The following is a 23,870-nucleotide window of genomic DNA, read 5'->3' as shown; positions in this document are numbered from 1 at the left end:
GATCACAGTCCACGTCCCTGTAGGATTGTTGTGCTGTTTAATTGAGTGGAAAACTGCAATCACCATCGTTAGGCGAGGTTAATTAGGGATTGTATTGCGGCGCTCCTTGGTCCTGAAGAGCAGCACTGTGGATAATGGTGGGGGTGCAGGAGGGGACGGGGTCCCTGAAAGACACCCAAGTGGCTGAATATTCATATGTAGGGGCCACTATTATGTGTCTATATCTAAATGACCCTGCTGCATGTAGAGCTATAAAGCAGTCGGCCTGTGTTATAGAGCGGTGGTCTGCGGCCCGTGTTATGGAGCGGTGGTCTGTGGCCCGTGTTATAGAGAGGTGGTCTGCGGCCCGTGTTATAGAGAGGTGGTCTGCGGCCTGTTTTATAGAGAGGTGGTCCGCGGCCCGTGTTATAGAGAGGTGGTCTGCGGCCCGTGTTATGGAGCGGTGGTCTGCGGCCCGTGTTATAGAACGGTGGTCTGCGGCCCGTGTTATAGAGCGGTGGTCTGCGGCCCGTGTTATGGAGCGGTGGTCTGCGGCCCGTGTTATAGAGCGGTGGTCTGCGGCCCGTGTTATAGAGCGGTGGTCTGCGGCCCGTGTCATAGAGCGGTGGTCTGCGGCCCGTGTTATGGAGAGGTGGTCTGCGGCCCGTGTTATAGAGAGGTGGTCTGCGGCCCGTGTTATAGAGAGGTGGTCTGCGGCCCGTGTTATAGAGCGGTGGTCCGCGGCCCGCGTTATAGAGCGGTGGTCTGCGGCCCGTGTTATAGGAAGGTGGTCTGCGGCCCGTGTTATAGAGCGGTGGTCCGCGGCCCGCGTTATAGAGCGGTGGTCTGCGGCCCGTGTTATAGAGCGGTGGTCTGCGGCCCGTGTTATAGAGCGGTGGTCTGCGGCCCGTGTTATAGAGCGGTGGTCTGCGGCCCGTGTTATAGAGCGGTGGTCTGCGGCCCGTGTTATGGAGCGGTGGTCTGCGGCCCGTGTTATAGAGCGGTGGTCTGCGGCCCGTGTTATAGAGCGGTGGTCTGCGGCCCGTGTCATAGAGCGGTGGTCTGCGGCCCGTGTTATGGAGAGGTGGTCTGCGGCCCGTGTTATAGAGAGGTGGTCTGCGGCCCGTGTTATAGAGAGGTGGTCTGCGGCCCGTGTTATAGAGCGGTGGTCCGCGGCCCGCGTTATAGAGCGGTGGTCTGCGGCCCGTGTTATAGGAAGGTGGTCTGCGGCCCGTGTTATAGAGCGGTGGTCTGCGGCCCGTGTTATAGAGCGGTGGTCTGCGGCCCGTGTTATAGAGCGGTGGTCTGCGGCCCGTGTTATAGGGAGGTGGTCTGCGGCCCGTGTTATAGAGCGGTGGTCTGCGGCCCGTGTTATAGAGCGGTGGTCTGCGGCCCGTGTTATAGAGCGGTGGTCTGCGGCCCGTGTTATAGGGAGGTGGTCTGCGGCCCGTGTTATAGAGCGGTGGTCTGCGGCCCGTGTTATAGGGAGGTGGTCTGCGGCCCGTGTTATAGAGCGGTGGTCTGTGGCCCGTGTTATAGAGCGGTGGTCTGCGGCCCGTGTTATAGAGCGGTGGTCTGCAGTCATAGGATCATGTGGTATAGTAAAGTATAACACCGCGTATTACTAGTATATACAATTGTACACTGGATCAGTGAAGGGTTTTGCATGTTCGGAGTATTCGAACCCCATCAGACACCGGAGAGAGATTTGCGCTACTGCTGTGTTTAGTTCACAAAGGATTGTGTATACTGATAGATTGTAACAAATCCTCAGCTGTGAGCAGCATTAGGTTAGGATCTTTCAGCTTCTGGATGTAAACAAGAATGTTTTGTTATTATCGGACAGCAAGCAGAGATCTTGTGAAATGTGTTGAAACACAAAGTCTATTTAAAGTTGCAGAACTTTTCTTTCTACAATGATGAAGCTTTATCTATAGAAGACTCGGCGGGTCCTTGAATTTTTGCTTAGATTGCAGGTTTTTGGTAGTGAAGTTACCCGCGGACCCCGGCGCCTGGCGCCGTCCCATGTCATGGTCTTCCTGTTTGGAGCATTTTACTATCCTCTTCATTAGCCTGTCATTCCTGGGGGTCCAGTTACCTCTGCTGCGCCCCTGTGTGCACCCCCTGTTCTGGAGTGGCAGAGCTCCGGTGATTGGCTCGGCCGCGCCGGTAACATGGCGTCCCGGCTCCTTCCATGCCTCTGCATGCCTTCATTTGCCATGCCTTCATTTGGCAGCCTATTCTCCACCTTGCATGAGAACATCACCCGGGTTTACAGGGATCCCAGAGAATAAATATCTGACTATTGTAGCAGCAAATGAGTTAACCTGACGCCGATTTATGTTTGGCAAACAGAGAGTAGAGTGGAGACGAGGAGCGTGCGGATAAATACATGTAATATATGTGTAATCCGGGTGGAACACACACACATACACTTGTAGCAGCCGCCAGATCCATCCATAAGCCTCTCCGGCACGACGCTGCCGGGGCTGACAGCGCATGGCGCCGCCTGATTATACACACTTCTATTTCAGCAATGTAATTTCACAGGGCGATCAGTGTTCGGATGTAATGGCAGCCTGCGCCGGGTGACAGAATATTAAAGGGGCTAATGGAAAAGCTCCCAGATACACAGATGGGGGAGGGGGGCAAGAACAAGGGGAGAACTGCCACACATGGCTGGGCACTGAACTAATGAGGCACGAGGCACAATGCAGCCAGGGCTCCCTGAAGTCCAGGCACCTGCTCCCCCCCCCCCCCCGCTGCCGCAGAATGGAACCAGGGCGCCGCTTCTCCTACCCGATATAGAAGGGTTGATTTCTAGTTAGGTCAGAATAACCTTTATATTCATAGAAGTTAATAAAGAACCGCGACCACCTCTCTATTTATACTCTGTCTGGAGGCAGCGCCCGCCACACCAGGAGGGACGGAGTTTGGGGGACACCCGTTCTGGAGATAAGTGCGGATCCAAGGCCTCGGAGCAGCATTTACAAAGGGGCGAACATTAGAAAGATTTCTGCAACAATCAGAACGAATTCCCCTGTGGAAAATTGTTGTATTGTATTTTATCACTATTTGGGGATCATCCGCTGATAATCGTTAACATCATCTATTCCAGTGGCAGCTTTACAGTCAGTGGTGAGGTGGACGGTGCATTTCGGCGGCGCAAAATGGGCCAAGGAGCGCCTCTTCACCCCTCATACTGTAGGTAATGGGACCTTTTGGTGGACTCCAGCCTGAGTCTGTGGGCAGAGTGGATTACTGTCTGCACCATTAACCTCTTCGGACAGTCAGCTGACCCCCTCACATTCAGTGATGTCATCATGCCCTGTGCAGTGACATCACTATTATCTGTCCCAATCACTGATGTCATGTGACATGACTGCCCAGATGAGTTCTCCTGCTGTATAGAGGGCAGTGGGGTCACCTGTATGTTTAGTTGATGGCGCGTGTTTCCCCCTCTGTCTTCCCCTTTATACAGACAGTAATTTGCATGGTGGTATTATCCAGTAATTCTACACTTCTCGGTCTGTCATTGCTGGTGCAGGATAACGGTGATGGCGGGGCGGGGGAGGGGTGAGGACTGGAGCAAATTACTGTGGTGTCAGGATTGCGATGGCTCTGCCGCTTTATCTGGGAATATTAAACCGTATTGCGTGACATCCAGCGGCAGCCCGAATAGATATTGCAATTCATCTCCCACTCAGGCTCTGACAAGCTACACTGCCCTTGTTGAAAGGCATCCGTCAAACTGGTCCCGGCTCCTGTCCTCCACCCTCCGTCTTCCCTCCAAGCTGCGCTGAAAGCCAGGGAGAAGCGGCCAAGAAAAGGCGCCTGGACTGTCTGCACCCCCCCTCCGTACAATGCAGAAGCGATAAGAGCCCCAGTGTATTACCGCCTGTTTAGATAACATTGAAAATATCAGAATGGCTGAAACCATTACAGGATGAATAAAATAAAGCAGCCGGAATAAGCCGCGAAGGTGACGGCGCTAATACAGGCGTTTAATATTTGATGTGATGGGATAAAGAGGATCACCTTCCAATCGAATGGAGTGTCAGCCCGAGAATCTATTACTGAAATTCCAGTGTGATGTGACGGAGGAGCGCCGTGTTATTCTTCACTAGTTACGGCAATCTTCTCCCCCGACATCACTCACACATTTTTTTCTTTGCATGAGTAAACACCCATTATACCCGCGTTCCTGCCACCGGAACCTTAAATCACGGCCGCCCTTCCTAAGGCTGATGGGCGCAGATTGTTATTTCATTATTTGTCCTGATAAATGGAATTTCGGACCATTTCATGTCGCCATTTTCCCCTTTGCTTTTTGTGACTTGTGTGGCGGTGGCGGGGGGGGGTGTTGTCGGAGTTTTATTGTTCTGATGTTTTTTGCATTGCGACCGGCAGCTCCATCTTGACACAAGTTCAGTGGAAATAACCAGAGGGTCAGGAGTGTTCTCTTAAAACAGGGCGAGCTTTGCGTTATCCCCCGAGAATATGACAGATCGTGGATTCATCTTATTCGTGATAATCACCGTCCTCCCTCAATTCCCTGATCTAGTTAATTGCAGCCCGTACGGTTTCATACAGAGCTTCCTGGTTCATAAATACAATGTCAACTATGACAATTATACAGGCGGAACAGTGGAAACAAAGGGGAAGAGAACTCCGCACAACAGTACAGACTTATGTGCCATTCAGGGTCTATAAAAAGCTGAGTCACAGCTCCCGAGGCTACTGGAGTGACGGCTACAGAGCATTCGGAAAGTCTTCAGACCCTTTCACTTCTTTCACGTATTGTTATGTTGAGGTCTTGTGCTAAAAGAAAACAAATTCAAGTTTTCCTCCTCATAATGACAAAGTGGAAACAGAATTTTAGCATTTTTTTTGCAAATTTATTAAAAATGAAAAACTCAAATTTCGCATGGACATAAATATTCAGACCCGTTAATATGACACTTGAAATTTAGCTCCCGTTTCTCTAGATTATCTTTGTGTTTCTACATCTTGATTGGATCCGCCTGTGGTAAATTCATTTGATTGGACATGATTTGGATAGACACGCCCCTGTCTATATAAGGTCTCACAGCTGACAATGTATATCAGAGCAAAAACCAAGCCATGAGGAAGAAAGAGCAGCCTGTAGAGCTCAGAGACAGGATTGTGGAGGGACAGATCTGGAGAAGGGGACAAAAAAGTGTCTGCTGCACTGAAAATTCCCAGGAGCGCAGAGGCCTCAATAATTCTTACATGGGGGAAGTTTGGAACAACCAGGACCCTTCCCAGAGCCGCCCCACCAAACTAAGTAATCGGGGGAGCAGGGCCTTGGTAAGAGGTGACCAAGAACCCAATGGTCACTCTGTCTGAGTTCCAGAGATCCTGTGTGCAGATGGGAGAAACTTCCAGAAGATCGACCATCACTGCAGCGCTCCACCAGTCTGGGCTTTATGGCAGAGCGGTCAGTAACAGACACATGAAAGCCGCCCGGAGGTTACAACAAAGCAACTAAAGGACCTCCGACCGTGAGAAACAAGATCCTGGGGTCTGAGGAAACCAAGAGTGAACTTTTTGGCCTCAGTGCTAAGCGTCCTGTCTGGAGGAAACCAGTCACTGCCCATCACCTGCCCAATACCAGCCCTACAGTGAAACGTGGTGGTGGTGGCAGCATCATCATGCTGGGGGTGTGCTTTCAGGCTGGGACAGGGAGACCAGTCAGGGTTGAGGGAAAGATGAATGGAGCAAAATACAGAGATCTTCTTAATGAAAACCTGATCCGGAGTTCTGGACCTCAGTTTGGGCTGAAGGTTCATCCTCCAACAAGACAATGACCCTAAGCACAACGCCAAGACAACACAGGAGTGGCGGGGGTACGGACGGGGGGACGACATCACAGGAGTGGCGGGGGTACGGACGGGGGGACGACAACACAGGAGTGTCTGGGGGGGGGGCACGCAGGAGTGGCAGGGAGACCACGCAGGAGTGTCGGGGGGGGGGGGGGCACGCAGGAGTGGCAGGGAGACCACGCAGGAGTTTCGGGGGGACAACACAGCCACTGCCAAAGGGGCTTTGCCTGATCCTGAGTAACCGGGCTGAAGACTTATAAAATGGGAGATTTTAAATTTTCCTTTTCAATAAGTTATCAAAGAACAAACATTCTGTTATTACGTTGTCATTATGGAGTATTGAGTGCAGAATGAGGGGAAAACTGGAAATGTTGACCTCAACATAAAGAAATGTGAAAAAAAATCTGAAGATTTTCCGAATACGTTGTATAAGAGGTTGTCACCCAGGATCTAATAGCTGTGACCAACATAACTAACGGAAGAATAACTACACTCACTATTCTGCTGGTGGAGTCACTGTGTATATACATTACATTACGTATCCTGAGTTATATCCTGTATTATACTCCAGAGCTGCACTCACTATTCTGCTGGTGGAGTCACTGTGTACATACATTACATTACCTATCCTGTACTGATCCTGAGTTATATCCTGTATTATACTCCAGAGCTGCACTCACTATTCTGCTGGTGGAGTCACTGTGTACATACATTACATTACTTATCCTGTACTGATCCTGAGTTATATCCTGTATTATACTCCAGAGCTGCACTCACTATTCTGCTGGTGTAGTCACTGTGTACATACATTACATTACTTATCCTGTACTGATCCTGAGTTACATCCTGTATTATACTCCAGAGCTGCACTCACTATTCTGCTGGAGGAGTCACTGTGTACATACATTACATTACTTATCCTGTATTGATCCTGTATTATACTCCAGAGCTGCACTCACTATTCTGCTGGTGGAGCCACTGTATACATACATTACATTACTTATCCTGTACTGATCCTGGGTTACATTCTGTATTATAATCCAGAGCTGCACTCACTATTCTGCTGGTGGAGTCACTGTGTACATACATTACATTACTTATCCTGTACTGACCCTGAGTTACATCCTGTATTATACTCCAGAGCTGCACTCACTATTCTGCTGGTGGAGTCACTGTGTACATACATTACATTACTTATCCTGTACTGATCCTGAGTTATATCCTGTATTATACTCCAGAGCTGCACTCACTATTCTGCTGGTGGAGTCACTGTGTACATACATTACTTATCCTGTACTGATCCAGAGTTATATCCTGTATTATACTCCAGAGCTGCACTCACTATTCTGCTGGTGGAGTCACTGTGTACATACATTACATTACTTATCCTGTACTGATCCTGAGTTATATCCTGTATTATACTCCAGAGCTGCACTCACTATTCTGCTGGTGTAGTCACTGTGTACATACATTACATTACTTATCCTGTACTGATCCTGAGTTACATCCTGTATTATACTCCAGAGCAGCACTCACTATTCTGCTGCTGGAGTCACTGTGTACATACATTACATTACATATCCTGTACTGATCCTGAGTTATATCCAGTATTATACTCCAGAGCTGCACTCACTATTCTGCTGGTGGAGTCACTGTGTACATACATTACATTACTTATCCTGTAGTGATCCTGAGTTACATCCTGTATTATACTCCAGAGCTGCACTCACTATTCTGCTGGTGGAGTCACTGTGTACATACATTACTTATCCTGTATTATACTCCAGAGCTGCACTCACTATTCTGCTGGTGGAGTCACTGTGTACATACATTACATTACTTATCCTGTACTGATCCTGAGTTACATCCTGTATTATACTCCAGAGCTGCGCTCACTATTCTGCTGGTGGAGTCACTGTGTACATCCATTACATTACTGATCCTGAGTTACATCCTGTATTATACTCCAGAGCTAAGCTCAGTATTCTGCTGGTGGAGTCACTGTGTACATACATTACATTACTTATCCTGTACTGATCCTGAGTTACATCCTGTATTATACTCCAGAGCTGCACTCACTATTCTGCTGGTGGAGTCACTGTGTACATACATTACATTACTTATCCTGTACTGATCCTGAGTTACATCCTGTATTATACTCCAGAGCTGCACTCACTATTCTGCTGGTGGAGTCACTGTGTATATACATTACATTACTTATCCTGTACTGATCCTGAGTTATATCCTGTATTATACTGCAGAGCTGCACTCACTATTCTGCTGGTGGAGTCACTGTGTACATACATTACATTACTTATCCTGTACTGATCCTGAGTTACATCCTGTATAATACTCCAGAGCTGCACTCACTATTCTGCTGGTGGAGTCACTGTGTACATACATTACTTATCCTGCACTGATCCTGAGTTATATCCTGTATTATACTCCAGAGCTGCACTCACTATTCTGCTGGTGGAGTCACTGTGTACATACATTACATTACTTATCCTGTACTGATCCTGAGTTACATCCTGTATAATACTCCAGAGCTGCACTCACTATTCTGCTGGTGGAGTCACTGTGTACATACATTACTTATCCTGCACTGATCCTGAGTTATATCCTGTATTATACTCCAGAGCTGCACTCACTATTCTGCTGGTGGAGTCACTGTGTACATACATTACATTACTTATCCTGTACTGATCCTGAGTTACATCCTGTATTATACTCCAGAGCTGCACTCACTATTCTGCTGGTGGAGTCACTGTGTACATACATTACATTACTTATCCTGTACTGATCCTGAGTTACATCCTGTATTATACTCCAGAGCTGCACTCACTATTCTGCTGGTGGAGTCACTGTGTACATACATTACATTACTTATCCTGTACTGATCCTGAGTTATATCCTGTATTATACTCCAGAGCTGCACTCACTATTCTGCTGGTGGAGTCACTGTGTACAGACATTACATTACTTATCCTGTACTGATACTGAGTTACATCCTGTATTATACTCCAGAGCTGCACTCACTATTCTGCTGGTGGAGTCACTGTGTACATATATGACATTACTTATCCTGTACTGATCCTGAGTTATATCCTGTATTATACTCCAGAGCTGCACTCACTATTCTGCTGGTGGAGTCACTGTGTACATACATTACATTACTTATCCTGTACTGATCCTGAGTTACATCCTGTATTATACTCCAGAGCTGCACTCACTATTCTGCTGGTGGAGTCACTGTGTACATACATTACATTACTTATCCTGTACTGATCCTGAGTTATATCCTGTATTATACTCCAGAGCTGCACTCACTATTCTGCTGGTGGAGTCACTGTGTACATACATTACTTATCCTGTACTGATCCTGAGTTATATCCTGTATTATACTCCAGAGCTGCACTCACTATTCTGCTGGTGGAGTCACTGTGTACATACATTACATTACTTATCCTGTACTGATCCTGAGTTACATCCTGTATTATACTCCAGAGCTGCACTCACTATTCTGCTGGTGGAGTCACTGTGTACATATATGACATTACTTATCCTGTATTATACTTCAGAGCTGCGCTCACTGTAGTTATATATTATTATTCTATATGGACCATACACAACGTCTTCTTTTGTTAGTTTTTACGAGTGACTGTTTTTTATGAAGCTGCAGTAACTTTGATCAGTGATATGTGGGGGACTTGATATTTTTCTGCTCCCTCCTTCAGGTCCTCGCTCTTCGTGCCTTTAGTCTCCGTTTCTTACATTTGCATTTAGATGAATATCAATCGCCGGTGATTCCCCTCCCCCCCCCCCCCCCCACGAGACTCCTGTGACAAGTACATTCTGTGTTATTTTATCTAAGATTTGTTGGGTCCTAGAGGTGAAACGTCTCAAGTTCTGGCGGGTGCGACTTCCCCTGAGATGACCTGCTGATGATCCACCGATACTCGCGCTCGGAGCGTCAGTCCGTGCGTCTGTGGTGAATGTGACCGACATGACTTGTATATTTACAGCCGCTGTGACTATAACTTCTCAGTCCGCAATAAAATGAAGGTTCGCGACTTCAGCGCTCGGGGCGGCCTCAATATTTAACCCGGTAGTTTGTTCGCCTTAAAGTTCTATGACGATTACTGGAGATCGCGCCATTTATGACCGGTATGAAAACTGCTCGACTATAAATGAAACCATTTGAAGCTATTGATTAACACTTCATTATGACTCCGCGGTCAGATCGTCGCCGTGCCGCGTGGTTTTATGATTTATATTTTTCTCCGTGTCATATGTGCTGCGACACACGAGAGGCGACGTCTTCACTGCTAATCTTCGTCTGTCGTCTTCCCGATCCTTTCCTCCTCTTATCTCACGTAAAGTGTGAGCGGCCCCCTCTGGAGCTGATCAATGCCCGCGGCACTTCCCTCCGACACCCAGGAAAAAAACAATTAAAAAGCGATCGATCCTGCAGGCGCGCGCTGAATATTCATAACGTGACAACCTGACCTTCATCCGAGGGGCCGCGGATCGGGCGCGTCTCCCGCACTGACCTTGGAATCGTAAAGAGCAAGTTCCCCTAAAATAACAATAATCTAGTAAATCCACTTCTGTCACGTTGTCACCCAGCTTTCCTAGACTCCTGAATTGCAAATCTGACTGGTTTAGCAATGATACATGCCACGCACCCTACGCATACTTACCTTTCAGGACTCAAGAAAAGCGGTGTGATCTGTAATGGTGGCCATATTGGTTGTCGGCACACAGGTATAGAGATTACCCATCACCCAGCTTTCCTAGAATTTGAATAGCAAATGCTGAACATGGCAAATCGCTCTGTCACTGGGCAACGTGCCTTATTGCTGGTCACCCAACTTTTCTAGAATGAGATGTTCGCTATATTGGGCTCGCGTAGCTCTGCGGCGTCATCTACACGTGGCGCTAATACCTTGCAGACAATAAGGGGTTACAATAAACCTATGAATACGGAAAGCCTCTGGGGTGGTTTATATGTCTATAACGCCGTCCCTGAGACCGAGGCACAATGCGCCTCGTGCCTCTGATGTCCTTCGTTAGGTGCTGGATTTGTGCTCCAGTCCTCGTCTGTGCCGCCGGGTCCTGGTACATTTTTCGTCTTCTATCTCGCAATAGACTTTTTCCCACCATTGACGTGTCACATCCGGCGCTGCGTTGTTTTTTTTTGCGTCTGACGCGGGTCGAGGTCTTGACCGGGGAAAACCCTGAACAATAAAGACATCACAACATATTTATACAAGGACCGACAACACGGAACGCGCTCCCCTTTGTGTACATAAACTGTAATTCCAGTGAATTATGCGCAGACTTAATTAGGAGTTTTAATTGCTAATCATCTCCCCATAGGATTATCGCTGTTATCTATTCATTATCCGCAGAGCCGCCTGTTTGGCTAAGAGGGAAGGGAAATGGCTGCGGAGGAGTGTTACGTACGCGCCACTTAATTATGTGCTAACAGGGAAGTAAGAGACCGCAAATATGGCGTTATTAGCTGATGAATTACCGGAGACGCCGCGTCCAATCAGCCGCCTTTAGATCAGGTCCATCTGGCTGCCGTCTCATGACATCGCTGCTTATACGGGGTCTGCTCTCCATCCTGCTGCCATCGTTTCGCTCATGCGTCGCCATTTTTTGTCTTTGTGACACATTAGACGCCATATTTGCGGCGCTCATGGTGCCCCGTCCCTCCGCTGGATGGCTGTAGGCTACACTTTGCATCTTTGCCGTAGCTTTACGTTGCATGTGATAAACCGTATTGTCGCAGTCCTTTGCCACGCCTTGGGCGGGGCTTGTGGCCGCCATTCATGGTACTGGGATGCAGCAAGTCACAACACCTGCCAGCGGTGGTTTCAGTTATGCAGCGCTGCACCCGTCACGCTGTTTAATGGGACGCTGCAATATTTGTATCCTGTGACGCCGGGATTGTAGCCACAGGGTTATCCTAGCAAACACCCCGGCGGGAATAAACATGGGGACAGTTATGGGCTGGTGGGATGGATGTATCGTAACCCAGGGCTGGACTCACCATTTGGCCGTTGCCCGAAGACCCATGAAAACCCTTCCGGTCAGATGCAGCGCTCCATAATCTGTACGGCAAAAAGGGGAAAAAATGCAACAGATAAATGAAATGTATGAAGAGGAGGATGGTGAGGGGCCCGGGGCCCTGACCCCCTTTGCCTGCTGCTGCCTGAGTGTCTGGATTCAGATACATTAAGAGTAACGGAATAAAGTGAGGACTGGGGGATTGACCCGGTGCCAGCTCTTTCCTTGGCATTTTCCTTTCATGAGACCCCCTAGACCACCATGAAGCTGATTCTTTTCACCCGTCTCCTCTTGCCTCCCCCGGACCCCGTGATCCATATTGTACCCCTTGCACGCATGACGACATCCTTTGTCCGCCCGTGCCAGCCGTCTGACTCCGTACCTGCTACATCCAGTCCTCTCCGCTCCCTTTTCAACCTTCTTCCCAAGCAATTTACATTTCAATCTGCGTGGGGCCTGCGCGCCATTTCTCTCCATGCCGGGGGAAAACGATTTACAAATTAAACTGGGAAATCTGCTGCCAAGTTGGTGTCTCTCAACTCCTATTAACAACTGTATCTTATTATGGCAGCGGACGGCGAAAATATAAACCGCCTGAGCGCCAGACGGAAGAATTTACCATAAGCTGTTTATTTATCTGCTCCAGCGAGGCCTTGACTCGTTGTCTGTGCCCAGAGGAGGAAGGATGGGGAGTAATAATACAGGTGGCAACGTGTGATGTCATACGACCCCCCGAGCTGCACTATGATGTAATCACACTAGGTGGAGCTACGTCACTATCCAAATAATCATCATCATACTGTACTTGTAACGAGTGATGACATCATACATGACGGGATGTGACCACATCAGAGGGATTTTTGAACAGGGACCAAAGAGGTCCATGCCACAGATCCACGGCTGTTCACAAATTGTGCCGCACCCTGAGGAACCGGCTCCCCCACCGGCGCTAGGTCCTGAGGTCTAGGGGGAGGGGGGATGAAGGATTGTGGATTTTTTTGGGATCTGTCCACTTCTCGGCCTCTGTTCCTCTCACTGATCCGTCCGTTTTTTAACTTCGCACCCGACCTGAAGAAAAATCTAAGAACAATGAAAAGGTAAATGAGGATGAGGCAGACGGGATTTGTACGGCTTTGTGCTTCTCCTTGTCACACTTAACTTATCGCCCCCCGGGGACCCATCAGCAGGAAGATTTTATTATGATCAATGACAGGAGCCGCGGACGGCTGCACAAATGTCAGATATGATCTTAATGGCGGGGAGGCTCTGATGTCTGATAACTCAGCGGTAATGTCACCAACAGTCCATCTCCGCAGCGCATCTCACGGACGCTGCGGTCACTGAAACCGCATGAGAGGGAGACATGGAACTGCTGCGAATGGGTCCTGGATGCTGACCTCACCGGTCCCCTATCATAAATGATGATGGTGGTCGTACTCCTATTAACCCTTCCTTCCCAGAAATAGCTGAGGTTCTAGAGTGTCACATATATATATACAGTGTAATCTTGTATTGTACAGGGCCGCTATACTCTCTACGTTACATGGGAGGTTCTAGAGTGTCACATATATATATATACATTGTAATCTTGTATTGTACAGGGCCGCTATACTCGCTATACGTTACATGGGAGGTTCTAGGGTGTCACATATATATATATACATTGTAATCTTGTATTGTACAGGGCCGCTATACTCACTATACGTTACATGGGAGGTTCTAGAGTGTCACATAATATATATACATTGTAATCTTGTATTGTACAGGGCCGCTATACTCTCTATACGTTACATGGGAGGTTCTAGAGTGTCACATAATATATATACATTGTAATCTTGTATTGTACAGGGCCGCTATACTCGCTATACGTTACATGGGAGGTTCTAGAGTGTCACATATATATATATATACATTGTAATCTTGTATTGTACAGGGCCGCTATACTCGCTATACGTTACATGGGAGGTTCTAGAGTGTCACATATATATATACATTGTAATCTTGTATTGTACAGGGCCGCTATACTCGCTATACGTTACATGGGAGGTTCTAGAGTGTCACATATATATATACACATTGTAATCTTGTATTGTACAGGGCCGCTATACTCTCTCTACGTTACATGGGAGGTTCTAGAGTGTCACATATATATATATACATTGTAATCTTGTATTGTACAGGGCCGCTATACTCTCTATACGTTACATGGGAGGTTCTAGAGTGTCACATATATATATATATATACATTGTAATCTTGTATTGTACAGGGCCGCTATACTCACTATACGTTACATGGGAGGTTCTAGAGTGTCACATAATATATATACATTGTAATCTTGTATTGTACAGGGCCGCTATACTCTCTATACGTTACATGGGAGGTTCTAGAGTGTCACATATATATATATACATTGTAATCTTGTATTGTACAGGGCCGCTATACTCGCTATACGTTACATGGGAGGTTCTAGAGTGTCACATATATATATACATTGTAATCTTGTATTGTACAGGGCCGCTATACTCGCTATACGTTACATGGGAGGTTCTAGAGTGTCACATATATATATACATTGTAATCTTGTATTGTACAGGGCCGCTATACTCGCTATACGTTACATGGGAGGTTCTAGAGTGTCACATATATATATATATACAGTGTAATCTTGTATTGTACAGGGCCGCTATACTCTCTATACGTTACATGGGAGGTTCTAGAGTGTCACATATATATATATATACATTGTAATCTTGTATTGTACAGGGCCGCTATACTCACTATACGTTACATGGGAGGTTCTAGAGTGTCACATAATATATATACATTGTAATCTTGTATTGTACAGGGCCGCTATACTCTCTATACGTTACATGGGAGGTTCTAGGGTGTCACATATATATATATATATATACAGTGTAATCTTGTATTGTACAGGGCCGCTATACTCTCTCTACGTTACATGGGAGGTTCTAGAGTGTCACATATATATATATATACATTGTAATCTTGTATTGTACAGGGCCGCTATACTCTCTCTACGTTACATGGGAGGTTCTTGGTGCACATTTTGCTTAAATCGTATAATTCTGTGAAATTCCTTTAATCCGGCATTTAACCATCCAGAAGGTCTCATAGTCCAGCACTTGTTTCCAGCAGAGATCTGCAATATAACGTGATACTCACCAGAAGCAGCAGATTGTGGGGTAACATAGTCTGGGCTCTGGGTCTTCCGGAAGGTTCTCTGCCCTTACAAGTGACTCTTTACAATGACCGTCCAATAATCCAGAATGTTTGATAATCTGACAGTTTTCGGGTTCCATTGACGTCAGGTTGAAGGAATTTCTCTGTAGAGGCAGATCATTGGCTGTGATGTAACTTTGCTCTCTCTCTCTTCGCAGGCTTACAGTTTCGCCATTGGTACTTGGCCTAAGAACGGACTCCTAGATATGAATAAGGGCATGAGCCTGCAGCACATAGGGAGACCCCACAGCGGGATCGGTGAGTGCCGCCGCCTGTAGTCAGGATTGTACATTGAGCTCTTTAGCGTTGTGCCTGGTATTTGTCTTGCAGACTCGAGTTTTCTCTTCGCCCCACTGCGCGGCGTGCGTCCCTCACCACGGAAAGGGTTAATTCTTGTTCTCAGCCTCTCACCGCAAAAACTCTCCAATCAATATACGTTAAGGAGATGAATTATTTAAATCTCAGCAGCATTTAATTAGTGAGCCTGTTCTGAGGGATGGCTCTCCCAGCGTTATTGACAGGACTTGCATTAAAATTTGGTTTGGGCTCGGAGCGGGCATCCATTTAAATGGCGCGTGGGGAGAGCCCTGGAGGTGCCATCGCTGACAGCGCCCACGTGACCGGCCGCCGCACACAGGATCTAACCGCACCCTGTACACCAAGACCTGGCGCCTGCGCTGTGATATGAACGTCCTTTATTACCCAGCGCACCGTCATGCGGTGGAATCAGCGCTATTAACTGACGACGCGCCCGCTGCACCCCTCTAATTGATTTTGGGGCGACTTCCACCCTCCCTGCCTCCTCTATATGATATTTTGATTGTGCGCTCCGCACCTTGTGTCTCCGCTCTGCTCCCACCTTGGGTAAACTACGTAAAAATGACCCTAGTGATGGCGATAAGTAATGATATTGATGATTGGGGGATGGTAGCGCATGTTCTCCACGTACATTTACATATGAGGCCGGCGTGAGGCGACATTGTCCGTGCGATCTACGGTGCAGACTCATCACATGACCTGAATCACGTGTCCAGGCGTCACACCAGCAACTCGGGATAAGTCATCAGTGAATGGGAAAAGTTGTTAAAGTTCATGTGACGCGTCGCACAGAATCCCCGCACATCCGCACGTCGTGTCAGCGAGGGGGACGCGTCGCAGCCGCACAGAATGACCGCAGTCACGCAGAGGAACACATTTCGCTGGTCCCGCTTGTGAGCGCATTCCCCATAATTGCCCTTCTACACTCGGGTTGTCATAAAAGACGGCTGATCGGAAACCTCAGGGAACGTGAATCCAAATGCCCTGCAGATGTTCTGGTTTCAGATGTCACCTCTTAAAAGTAATAAATGCAAAGGAAAATTCAAGCCTCGTTCTCTTTGTCTGCTGATGTGAGCTGCAATGTCTAGTGGAGTCTGTGGTAGTCTGAAATCCACCACTAGTTGTATTATTTGTCCCCATGCTTTACACTACAGCTCTGCTTGCCCAATGTGGTTGATGTGTATAAACACAAACTCCGCATAAAGTCTGTGCGTGGAGAGCTGAGAGCAGACGGAGCGCTGGCCCTCTGGGGGCCCCAATGATCGGCTCCCATTGACATAATAGACCTTGCAGCATCGTGTGTGAGTAGTGATGCAGCAGGCTCCCCCTATAGAGTGTGTGTGTGTGTGTGTGTGTGTGTGTGTGTGTGTGTGTGTGTGTGTATATATATATATATACACGCTGACACCCCTCGCTCGCTATGTGCCGGCCCTCAGCAGATCACCCGTGGCTGTTCATAAATTGTCTGGGGGAGATTGGCGCGCTGGCTCGGGGCTCTGCCTGGCAGCGCTGGGTGAGATGTCTGGTCATGGGTTCACATGGCGGCCCGCGTGACCCGGCAGTTATGGGGTTTCCAGTTATAATTGAGTCATAATATCAATCACTCGTCAGCCGGGCCGCGTGCGACGTGTCTGAGTGTCTTCTACCTCCATCCGCAGCTTGGGACGCAGCCCATTACACGCTCAGAGTTCCCAGCACTTCTGCAATCAATGCTTTAATTGATGCTTCATGCAGTTAATGTATCCAAGAAATGACTAATATCGTCCCCTGAAATGGAGTCCGGTGGTGACACTGAGGTATGGCGTCCCTGCGCTGCCGCCGCCTCTTACCGCAGCTTAATGCAGCGCAGCCAGAAGTCTCTCTATGTCCCGGGACATCACCGGACGAGACCCTCCTCCTCCCCCGACACCTAATACTCCGACCTCACCCATTCTGGACCATATTGGGAGAAACAGCCAGAATTCAGCCGACCATGAGCCGCGGTAACAATAAATGCTGCTTCTGCGGAGACGAAATGATTTATAAATGACCCGTCATGTGAAATATCGCTGGCGCTTTCTTTATCGTTACTATTAGAATGTTAAAGGACGCTGCTTAGGCTCCTCCCTCTTAGTTAGGCTCCTCCCCTCGGTCCATGTGCGGCAGATTCCTGATCTTTTTCTTATTGGGGGTTTAGTTACTTGTAGTTTATAATCCTCTCCTGCTGACTTCCTGCTCATATACATAAACCAAGCTGAATAAGCAGAGCTGCAGTATAAAGCATGGGATTGGGACAGAGCAGCAGCCTTCGCCTCTAATGAGACTGAGTAGATTTCAGACTCCAAAAGACAATGCAGCTGAGCCGGAGTCACTGATCATCGCTCTGCTCTAATGGGGTAGAGCTGCAGTGTAAAGTATGGGGAGGGGGCCTCTGATAAGACAGGAGGTGGATTTCAGACTGAGCTGTGTCCTCATAGTGCAGAGATACCAGAGATAGTGACTTATATACAATCTATAAGACCAGACCTGGACATGGGGGATGCTCTTCTATCCGAGGAGTCAGTCACCGGCTTCACCTGCTGATCACATTTATTGGTAACTTCCTCAGACACATTAGGCAGAGACGAGCTCATCCATCGCGGTGACCGTATTGTGGAGATGGCGGCGCGGTGCTGGACGCTCAGGTGATTGCTGGGATAAGTAATAGCTGAGAAATAAACACTTTCTGCATGTGCCGGTGATGGATCTCGGACATTACTCCTGAGCCCGGCCGCTTGGAGGTTTTTGGCATGTCATGGGCAGATGATGTAAGTCGGGTATTTATCTAACGGAGAGCGCATAATGGCTGATGACATCATGAGCCGGGCCAGATAATCTAGAAATGGATGAAACTAGGCAGCCGGGATCATTTGTCCTGCATGATGGATCCACCAAGGCAACAACATCCGTCTAGTGAGGACAGAGACCATGAGACCCGCGAGGTGGAGGAGTTCTGCCCCGCGACCCGGAAACCTCTGCCCCGCGACCCTGAAACCTCTGCCCCGCGACCCGGAAACCTCTAACCCGCGACCCGGAAACCTCTGCCCCGCGACCCGGAAACCTCTGCCCCTGAGTCGTCCTCGTCCGTGTCCTATACAGTTCTATGTACCCCCCCATCACGGTCTTCTGCTCCTGGGTCGTCCTCGGCAGTGTCCTATACAGTTCTATGTACCCCCCCCCATCACGGTCTTCTGCTCCTGGGTCGTCCTCGGCTGTGTCCTATACAGTTCTACGTACCCCCCCCCATCACGGTCTTCTGCTCCTGGGTCGTCCTCGGCAGTGTCCTATACAGTTCTATGTACCCCCCCATCACGGTCTTCTGCTCCTGGGTCAGTCTTCGCAGTAGTTCTAGCCGTCCATTGGTGAAACAGGAGGCGCAGGATGAATAATGTAATGGCTCCTCCCCAGATACAGGCTGGAAATCTGGTTCTTTATTTTTGAGCATTCAACGTTCTCTCTAAATCAGAAAAATTCCAATAATCTGGTACTTTTTGGAATAAATATATGAAATGACTTTTGGTAAATATCACCCCACATCGCGCTGCTTACCCATGTGACCCAAACCCATGTCCTGTAGGATTGCATGAAGTTACACAATCCGCGCCATCAGCATGAAGTAACAACCTTAAATATTATTGGTCACCGCATCGTACGCATGATTAGGACACGAGCCGGATTATTGGGGTATTGCAGGTTTACTGTATTGTATAGACTCGGGGGGTGTTATGGAGAAAGCCTAAAGTTCCTTCGAGACTGGAGTTGTCGTAACTTTCCACCGCATCACGCCGAAGATTTAACGTCTAATCTTTTATATTGAACTTGTGTATTTATCATCCGCGGAGTCTTGTGAGGCGAGAGCCCATCTAGAAGATGGAGAGAGGATTTCACTGATGGAAAAGCGTTTAATGTCTGTCATGGGTAGAGGAATATGGCGGGAGCGCTGCAGACGCAAAGAAGACGCCTTTACCTCTCCCATCATTTTCTTTGCTTGTCCTTGAAGAAGAATAAAAGCAAAAACCTTCTGTATAATAGAAAACAGGGGAGATGGTGAGATAAGAGCAAAGCTGAAAAGAAAGAGGATTTGTGTGAATGGCAGACGTAACCTGCGCGGCGGAGGAAGCGACGCTATCCATTGTGTGTAGAATAGAGGGATCGGCAGATAATGGCTTCTATCCCGCTCATTTCCATATATGCAGCCGAGACCTCTCCCAACCTGCAGACGCCGACAGACCCACAACCCAGAAACTTCTCAAATCACAAACTTTTCTACAATAATCCGCAATCTGCAAAACGCCAGGGACTGTGAAATGCGAAGGAGACGAACGGGGCAATTAGAGGGTCACTCCTGGAGGGCAGAGGATGTGGAGCACGTAATGGTAAACAGTTCTTAATACCGGGGTTATATACAGGGCGTCCTCGGTTATAATGTGCTTACACCTTAAACAGGGAGCCCACCATAGATCCCAAACATAGTATTGTTACTGGTAATAAATAACGAGGTTATCCTTTCTCACGGATCCATCTTATTATATATAGTTGCATAGTTACACATATAGTTACATAGTTACACATATAGTTACATATTAGTACATAGTTATACATATAGTTACATAGTTACACATATAGTTACACATATAGTTCCATATTAGTACATAGTTATACATATAGTTACATAGTTACACATATAGTTATACATATAGTTACATAGTTACACATAGTTACACATATAGTTACACATATAGTTACATATTAGTACATAGTTATACATATAGTTACATAGTTACACATATAGTTATACATATAGTTACATAGTTACACATAGTTACACATATAGTTACACATATAGTTACATATTAGTACATAGTTATACATATAGTTACATAGTTACACATATAGTTACATATTATTACATAGTTATACATATAGTTATAAATATAGTTACATAGTTATACATATAGTTACATAGTTATACATATAGTTACATAGTTATACATATAGTTACATATTATTATATAGTTACATATTATTACATAGTTATACATATAGTTACAGTTATACATATAGTTACATATTATTACATAGTTACACATATAGTTACATATTATTACATAGTTATACATATAGTTACATAGTTATACATATAGTTACATAGTTATACATATAGTTACATAGTTACACATATAGTTACATATTATTACATAGTTACACATATAGTTACATATTATTACATAGTTATACATATAGTTACATATTATTACATAGTTACACATATAGTTACATATTATTACATAGTTACACATAGTTACATATTATTACATAGTTACACATAGTTACATATTATTACATAGTTACACATATAGTTACACATTATTACATAGTTACACATATAGTTACATCGTATTACATAGTTACACATATAGTTACATCGTATTACATAGTTACACATATAGTTACATATTATTACATAGTTACACATATGGTTACATATTATTACATAGTTACACATATAGTTACACATTATTACATAGTTACACATATGGTTACATATTATTACATAGTTACACATATAGTTACATATTATTACATAGTTACACATAGTTACATATTATTACATAGTTACACATAGTTACATAGTTATACATATAGTTACATAGTTACACATATAGTTACATCGTATTACATAGTTACACATATAGTTACATATTAGTACATAGTTATACATATCGTTACATAGTTATACATATTACATAGTTACACATATAGTTACATAGTATTACATAGTTACACATATAGTTACATATTATTACATAGTTAAACATATAGTTACATAGTTACACAGTTACATCGTATTACATATAGTTACATAGTTACACATATAGTTACATATTATTACATAGTTACACATATAGTTACATATTATTACATAGTTACACATATAGTTACATATTATTACATAGTTACACATATAGTTACACATATAGTTACATATTATTACATAGTTAAACATATAGTTACATAGTTACACAGTTACATCGTATTACATATAGTTACATAGTTACACATATAGTTACATATTATTACATAGTTACACATATAGTTACATATTATTACATAGTTACACATATAGTTACATATTATTACATAGTTACACATATGGTTACATATTATTACATAGTTACACATATAGTTACATATTCTTACATAGTTACACATATAGTTACATATTCTTACATAGTTACACATATAGTTACATATTATTACATAGTTACACATATGGTTACATATTATTACATAGTTACACATATAGTTACATATTCTTACATAGTTACACATATAGTTACATATTATTACATAGTTACACATATAGTTACATATTATTACATAGTTACACATATAGTTACATATTATTACATAGTTACACATATAGTTACATATTATTACATAGTTACACATATAGTTACACATATAGTTACATATTATTACATAGTTAAACATATAGTTACATAGTTACACAGTTACATCGTATTACATATAGTTACATAGTTACACATATAGTTACATATTATTACTTAGTTACACATATAGTTACATATTATTACATAGTTACACATATGGTTACATATTATTACATAGTTACACATATGGTTACATATTCTTACATAGTTACACATATAGTTACATATTCTTACATAGTTACACATATAGTTACATATTCTTACATAGTTACACATATAGTTACATATTATTACATAGTTACACATATAGTTACATATTATTACATAGTTACACATATGGTTACATATTATTACATAGTTACACATATAGTTACATATTCTTACATAGTTACACATATAGTTACATATTCTTACATAGTAGAGACTTGTGGTTTCCTCTACTCAAATGCTTTTGCAAAATCGAGATTAATCCCATCAGCCGCATGACCAACATCCAGATTTGCACTTCCCTCCTCGTAGACACCGAGCCCGACCTGTTCTTCATGAATCCATGCGGTTATCAGATTATACGGAGAGGGAAAAATAATGAAAAGGGTTGAAAAAATAAAAAGTTTGAATCCGCCTTTTAATAACAATAACTTTCTACACCTTGTAAAGCTTTTATTTTTTAGTAAATCAATGTTGCTTCATCAACCACCGGCGAGAAATAATTGTCTTGAGTTATAGATAAAACGTATCGCCGATCGCACACCCAGCGCCTCGATATCCTGATTAATGTCACGATGGATTCCGCCCCCCATATTTAGGACCCCATTATTATTTGCTGCCTTTTCTGTTTGTTGCAGCGTTTTATAACAAACCTCAATCCGTAATTTACCGTCACTGCGCGCTCCATGGAGGTTTAGCCATAAAGCCTGTCACATCCCCTCCCCCAATGTCTTCCTACAGCGATACCTTTTACGTACAGACCAATATTCCCGCTTTACGTTTTCTATCCTTTCTGAACTTTCCACAAAAAAGGACGAGTCACAATTCAGGGGCTTATTAATATTGCATACTTCCCCAACTTTCCCATATACTTTGTGTATTAGGATACAGAATACCATCCTGACCTAGTCCTGTTTACACAGCTGAGGGTTTGTTACAGTGTGGACAATCCTCTGTAAGATAAACACGGCGGTAGCAGCAGCGCCGCTCTCTTCCCTGTCCTGGAGTTCCGGGCGATGCTTTGGAGACGCACTTCAGCCCCCGACCTCCAAAGAAATAGCAGATTGTGAGCGGGATCGCCGGAGGTGCGTGATCACAGACCTTGGCCGCCCCATCACTCTCATGACTGCGGCTCCTCTCTATAGGAACGTTGTATGAGACCTGTGTGTTTGTGTGCAGGGGGTTGTTGTTTTGGGTTGCCGGTATTCTTGCAGCTATTGTCACCCTCGGAGCCATCGCCCCTTACAACACCCCTTGCTCCCGGTCTCGGCTGCTGTCCTTCTAGGAGGTCCGGGGGGTCAGGGTGGTATATTGTTCACAAATGCAGAGTATTAATTAGGCCCGGCAGAGGAGGCAGAATAAATGTCTTGTGCAGGATTTTCTCTGAATGAAGAGGTTAATGGGATGCTCGGAGAGTAGACAGTTTTAATGAGCTTCAACTGGATGTGCCGGGAGTTTACTGTGTGTGTTAAAAGGGTCACACTGCAGTAGTTTGATGTGGATTGTGTGCGGGACCCCCGGGGTCAGAGGTGAGCGTCTGTCAGGGTGCAGGCTGAGCTGCATTCACTTAGTGACACCATTCTAATTAACTACTGGGGGAAACGGCAGCGTCCTCGCCGGGCGCACATTCCTATTTATTTTCCAGGGGAGCGCCGCCATCGTCTTCTGCGCTGACATGAAACGAGCGAAAAGGGAGGGAAACGCATTTACTAAGTGCATGAGCTGAGA

At 45.4% G+C, this 23,870-nt stretch overlaps 1 protein-coding gene and 1 long non-coding RNA gene across 2 annotated transcripts in view; one reads left to right on the top strand and one right to left on the bottom strand.

Annotated features, from left to right (window-relative positions):
- ERI3 (ERI1 exoribonuclease family member 3) overlaps positions 1-23,870 on the top strand; it is a 220,788-nt gene that overhangs the window by 110,566 nt on the left and 86,352 nt on the right. The window contains exon 7 of the mRNA XM_075832560.1: positions 15,303-15,402. Within this exon, the coding sequence (XP_075688675.1) occupies positions 15,303-15,402 (100 nt within the window). The remainder of the gene's footprint in view (positions 1-15,302; positions 15,403-23,870) is intronic.
- LOC142657005 (uncharacterized) lies at positions 10,808-12,372 on the bottom strand. Its single transcript, XR_012849782.1, has 3 exons — positions 12,286-12,372; positions 11,887-11,947; positions 10,808-11,065 (listed from the first exon to the last, which is right to left on the bottom strand). It is a non-coding gene; the product is annotated as an uncharacterized LOC142657005 (long non-coding RNA).

Source organism: Rhinoderma darwinii, chromosome 7 (assembly GCF_050947455.1).
Source record: "Rhinoderma darwinii isolate aRhiDar2 chromosome 7, aRhiDar2.hap1, whole genome shotgun sequence".
NCBI lineage: Eukaryota > Metazoa > Chordata > Amphibia > Anura > Rhinodermatidae > Rhinoderma > Rhinoderma darwinii.
This window is presented reverse-complemented; position numbering and strand designations above follow the sequence as displayed.